This window comes from Antechinus flavipes, chromosome 4, assembly GCF_016432865.1.
Source record: "Antechinus flavipes isolate AdamAnt ecotype Samford, QLD, Australia chromosome 4, AdamAnt_v2, whole genome shotgun sequence".
NCBI classification, from domain to species: domain Eukaryota; kingdom Metazoa; phylum Chordata; class Mammalia; order Dasyuromorphia; family Dasyuridae; genus Antechinus; species Antechinus flavipes.
This window is the reverse complement of record NC_067401.1, coordinates 469923672-469929671: the sequence shown is the minus strand read 5'-3', so window position 1 is coordinate 469929671 and position 6000 is coordinate 469923672. Positions and strand designations below refer to the sequence as shown.

General features: G+C 37.9%; 1 protein-coding gene across 7 annotated transcripts in view; it reads right to left on the bottom strand.

The window, feature by feature from the left end:
- Positions 1-1707: 1707 nt before the first annotated feature.
- The window catches only part of DAB1 (DAB adaptor protein 1), a 316440-nt gene continuing 312147 nt past the window's right edge, over positions 1708-6000 (bottom strand). For all 7 annotated transcript variants that reach the window (XM_051999579.1, XM_051999582.1, XM_051999580.1 and 4 more), the window contains one exon: positions 1708-5171. Coding sequence is in view for 1 of the 7 variants with exons in the window: in XM_051999581.1 (XP_051855541.1) it covers positions 5127-5171 (45 nt within the window). In the remaining 6 variants the exon portion in view is untranslated. The remainder of the gene's footprint in view (positions 5172-6000) is intronic.

Here is a 6000-nt window from a genome sequence, read left to right as displayed (position 1 = left end):
ATGTGTATGCAAACTAGTGCATTAGTTTAGAAGGCATGAGAAAAGGTGTAACCAAAAAAAAATGGACAGCAATAATGTATTCTTGGGAAAGTCAGGTCTCTGTGAATGCCAGAGATTGAAAAGAGGGTGAGAAGAAATAAGGCGTCTAAGATGAAGAGAATTGTGTTAGTGACTGAGAAGAAATTCCAAATAGCAAAATGAAAGTGGTAAGTTGATCTGAATGAAATATTGACTTTCTACTCTTAAATTATGATGTATGGATGAGATTCTCTACTCTTTCTTCATAAAGAATTTTATCAACATTTAGTGATGGGAAATGACTACTTGTATGTAACAAAAGTCTCTGTGTCACAACCTAAATCAATTTGGAGGAGTTGGGGCAGATGATCTCTAATGTCCTTTCTAGCAATTGGTTTATACTATGTACCTATCACAGACCCTTTCTGCATAAAAATCCTATTTGTCTCCTCTTTGAAGAGAGATGAGTGTTTAATATCCCCAATCTAAAATATTCTTTGTGGGCAGGTTGAGACAGCAGGGATGAAACCCTGGATTTGGGGTCAGAGAAAGAAAGCTCAAATCCTCATTTGGTCCCTTACTAGTCTCACTATCATTGACTTAACTTAGCTCAGTTGTGCTCATTTGTAAACTGGAGCTGGATGAGATACTAACTAGAATTCCCTCACATTCTTAATAGTTTATAAGTCTAATTTGTTATTTACCCTATTTCAAAGACCCCAAAGCTAGGAACCTTATGTTCTGATGTTGACTTTGTTAATGATTTTGGGGAGATATCTAAATTTATTTTACAAAATAAGAGGGAGACTAAATGATCACTAGGTGGTCCATTAAAGCTTTAAATCTGCGATTCTGAAAACACGTGTCTATACAGCTACCAGTTTCACCACTGCTGATTCTGATTGTTTCCTCTTACCTCTCTGGTGGAAACCCAATGGGTCCTATTAGATTTACAGTGGGTCTTATTTATGAAAAAAACAATGAGCAGAGACATTAGCTATTTTTAAATCTTGCTCTAAGTTATTCCCTTTAGCATTTCCATAAGGAAGTTTCCTTGGAACAGGTCATTTCAAGCAGACAGCCTTGGGATAAATGACCTTTTCTTTTATGTCTTATCTAAGATTGATCTAGTCCATTACTAAGTAACTCACTGAAGTAACAGACTGGTGGACTAGCGGCAGAGCCATTCTCAGCAGAGGAAATATCATGCTGATTTTAACTCATACTTCATAACCACATGGGGACTGAGGATCTATTTCTCCCCTGAACAGCTAATCCTGAAGTATTGCTCCAATAATGGAGCCCACTGAGTTCCGAGTGAACCCTGGGATTTCCCAATAATGCTTGCATATTTCCACCAGAAGTTTGGCACTTGGTAGAAAGAACATGGGTATGATGGTGGGCTCCCAAGAGAAATTTCTGCTCTGGTTCCTTTAATCTTCCTAAAGAGAAGCTGTGGAATAGAAGTAATTTCAACCATGTTTTTTTGCTTTTTTTTTTTTTTTCAAACATGTTTATTTGTAACAGTATTACATGATGTGTTACAGAAATTAATGGAAAATCTCTAAAAACATTTGCTGTTCTGTTGAATGCATCATACATAAAGTTAAAAATAATGTGTCCATATATGTTAACAAACTTCATCTGAGGTAAAGTCGAAGTAGATCTAGAAATGTACGGCAACAGTCCTTTTATCTTTCTCCTCTTTATTAAAAAAATATGTGTCAGAACGCAGAAATGGAATTGAACAAAACCCACAGAGTAAACATCATTGTTGTCATTATCATAATCATTATTATTTCTGAAAAAAAGGTGCCCAGTACATTAGAGGATGACATTTCATTAGACACTGGGGTGACTATGGTCTGTTGAAATTGTCTCGTTACATGTAGAGATTGAAGAACTATGGGGAATGGTAACAAGATGGAGCTTGAGTTTCCCTGGTTTTAAAATTTAAAGTGACAAATTTAGTGCCAGTGAAGGATGAGGAATAAACAGTGTATACAAGTGGTGTATGGAACTAGTCTAGTGCAGGCTCCCTGTGACCTGGGTTTCAGCCTCTTTGCTACAGAACACAAGATGGTTGATATTCCTTTGAAAGGACTCGGTAGTTCTAGCTTCCCTGACTACCACCCTACAAAAAACCATTGCCAATGAGAAGATGGACAGTAGTTTTAAGTGCCAACTTTCCATCCCTCAACTTATTCCATGGATTTCTTTATGTTTCAAAGAGCAGGCATTCCCAATGGAGTCCTGTGAGTGGCAGCAAACCCACTGGGCTGTCAGATTCTGCTCTAAAAATATTTCCCCAAAGCATCAGTGAAACAGTTTGACTACTTCTAAATCAACCAAGGTTGGAAACAGTTTGTGATCGAGACAAAAATGAGAAGACAGCCACATTGAGGCAGAAGATAGCACCACTTGTTGGAGCACAAATCATAAAACAGCATACAGTTTTCTAAAACTTGCTTAATGGGAATGATCAACCTCACTGATTCACTTCAAATACAACCCATCTTATTTCAACATAATTGTTACATTCCCTTCTCCCCGCCATTTTGTTATAACCATTGACCGAAGAATGTGATTTCCTCATAAAAGTCATGTTCATTCTTGTGAAAATGATAGGAAGCAATTCAAAGATAAAAGAAAGGGAGAGCAGAAGGGCAAAAGGGACAAAGAAGACAATGGGAAAAATGGGAAATGGAGGGAAAGGAGAGAGTAGAAAAGAAAGGGAAAGAGAAGAAGAGAAAAGAAGAGAGGTGAAAGAAAAAGACTAGATAGAAAAGCGAAAGAAACAAAGGAGAGGTAAAAGGAGAGAGAGGTGAAGAAAAGAGAAAAAAAGGAGAGACAGAGAAGAAAAAAAGATGGGATGGGAAGAGAAGCAAAAGGGAAGAGGAGAGAAAAGAAGGTAAGGGGGAGTAGAGTAGTCTCTTCATCTCTCTCATCTTGGACACTTTCCCTTCTAAAAATCAGTCCCATAGAATTTATGGTGATCATATTATCAAGACGGTAAATTTCAGCAGCCAGATATCGCAAAATTCGGCCCCAACCTTCTCGATTTATACTTCTGTTCTTTGTCGATGGAAAACAAGCTTTAAGCCATTTCAGGGCACGCCAAGATGACAGCATAAATGACGACTGCATCCTGGTCTGTTGAAATCCATGACAGTGATGCACCTTTACCTGTTCAAACTTTGAAATCATGATAATAACCCTAGACACAGATGAACCATGATCCCTTTACAGTTTTTTCTTCTTACTGTTAAACTGCGAATCCAACTCGCGGTAACTGCATAGGAACATTAGGAAAACATGTTTGACCTGTATAAGAATTCTCTGGAGGGCAAAAATATAGAGCTTCTGTATGAAAAGCATGTGCTAAACAGAGTAAGGAACCAAACACTATACTCCCCCCCGCCCATAAATGTAAAAAAAGGAAGCTAAAACTCTCTGTCTCATGTACAAACAGTCCCATGATTCCCATAGGGGAGGGGTCAAGAATCAAAAAGACAGGCTCCAAAGGGGCATGTATACTTTATATGCACATGCTGTCTAGATGCATATATGTATATATATATTTTTTGTTTACATGGAGTTTGGGTAATTTTGTGGACAAAGTGAGATCGTTACCTCATGTGATCCCTCCAACTTTCATTAGTTGCTGATTGGCTAATTGCTACTGCCAGACACACCTGAGCTCTAGCCCCTTCTCATATCAGCATAAACTTGTGGAAACCTTACTGCATGTAAGAACTGTCCTTCCAACTTGTCACAGAGCCATCTGTTCCTTTCTCTACAGTGTAATGGCATTATTTAAAAGAATTATCATTAAGATTGATATTTACAAAAAAAAATTATCAACATTGGACCTCCTTAAAGCCATTTCCCTTACCCAATGCAAGAGTTTTATGGTAATATTTTTTTTTCCTTTTTCAAGATATAAAATAAAAAAAAGAAATCCCATTTGAATTTTCTGATGTACAAAAAGAGATAGAGATGAACCATTTGCATTAGAGGATCAGTTTGTTATCCCACTGTTCATGCCTCCATTGTCCTATTCGGAAAGTCTGTTTCATCTGAATCTGCAAATTAAAATTGGACCGGGATTATTTGGCAAATAATTTTCTTTAAAAAAAAGTGGCACACAGAGAAGAGAACACTTGTCTGCATAGCATCACAGCAGCAAGAGATTGGAGAAATAAAAAATATTCCTTTATTGTACTTAGCATTTGGAGTTTTCTAGGAAATAATATGAGTTTTTTCCTCCTTCTCATCCAAGAGAGATGATGCATTTTCTTCCCATAGTGCGAGTGTTCAATCTGAAAGCAGCATTTCTCCATCCTGAAGCACGGGAGCAAAGAGGTCCTTTTGGCAACCATTTAAAAAAATCATCAGAAATAATCAGTTGTGTGATTTTATTCTGTGATTTCAAGTTAACATTTATTTCACATGAGGCAATTTCCAGCTATATTTCATCACTTATTGGGGGGGAGAAGTTACCAAGAAGTACAAAAATGGTACACTCATTATCTTTAAATATGCTAGGGGGAAGGAGAACCCCCAAATCAAAGCCACATGGCAGGACTGGTTTCTGTAGTGATGAGAAACAATCATCATTGATGTAAAAATGGAGACTTGGGCCCAAGGGCCTGACAATGATCTTGTGAGCACACCAGGCCCTCTGTCTTTGCTTTAAACAAATAAGTGGCCATTACAAGTTAACTTTTCACTGCTGGTGACTCCAAATGCAATGGTTGAAGATGAAAGAAACAGAAAGAGACTAAAATTTCCCATCGTCGATAAATCGGAACTCTTGTCAAGAGGGCTCAGGGTATTTTGTAGGGTAAGCAATTGTTGGGCTATTCCAGGGATGGTGATGATGGGGGGAGTTCCTTTTTTTTTTTTTTTTTTCTTTTTGTGCTGCCATAGATATTAGCCGCTGGTTGCCCAAATGGTCAGGTCCATCTGTAGAATTAGTTCAGCAGGCAACCATCAATTCCATTGTCAGATGGGGTCATGTCAAAGAAAGCAGGAGAGCCCAAGGCCTGTTGAGATGTAGGTTTCCATTTCAGTCTTGAAGCACCCACCCCAAACCCGCAATGTTGCTATTTCTTAGGTCTGTTGATCTGCGCATAGAGGGATTCGTAGTCCTGTGGACAGAAGAACACAAATGAATATGGTCCTTCTATGCAGTTATTATTATATCGTGGAATAGGGGGTTGGGTATAGTTTGGAGAACATTATCACGGGAAGTTCATTCACTCAGGCTTCCAACAAACATTTGCAATGTGTTGAATATTTAGATAAGATATGATTCCCCTCTTTACAAAGTTTGCATTCTAGTGGATCTATGTGACATAAACATGTAAAATCACTGATTTAGAATTGGAGAGAAATTTGAAGGACACAGATCCCAGTCTCCTTATCTTACAGATGAGGAAACTGAGGCACAGAGAATTGGAATGATTTGCCCAAGCTCACACAGTTAGTTTCTGAAGAATGATTCTAACTCATGCCTTTTTGATTCCAAACCTACCACTTGTTCTACTATACCTTACAGATAGCTGTAGTGTGAAATATTATCTAAATATATTAGGGAAGAATCCACAGAAATTTGGCAAGATTTGTCTGAAATAATGCAGAGTGAAATAATTAGAAGCAGGAAAATAACATCATAAGGTTTTGGAAATCTGACTTATACAATGACCAATTGTCACCTTAGGGGACTAGGGGAAAGCATCTCTTCTGCCTATCGGTAGAAGTAGGGGACAAGAGGTGGACAATCAGGCACATATTTTAATATGTGGCCACTAGATTGATATTTTTAAGTACACTTATTTGTTACAAGCAAGGTCCTGGGGTGGTGGTGACGTGGAGGCTGTCACTGGGGAGAGACACTGATATTTTTTTTTAAAAGAAAATAAAAATGTATAAGGAAAAAATGAATGAAACAAGGAAAATGAGTGAAGTTAAGAGTTA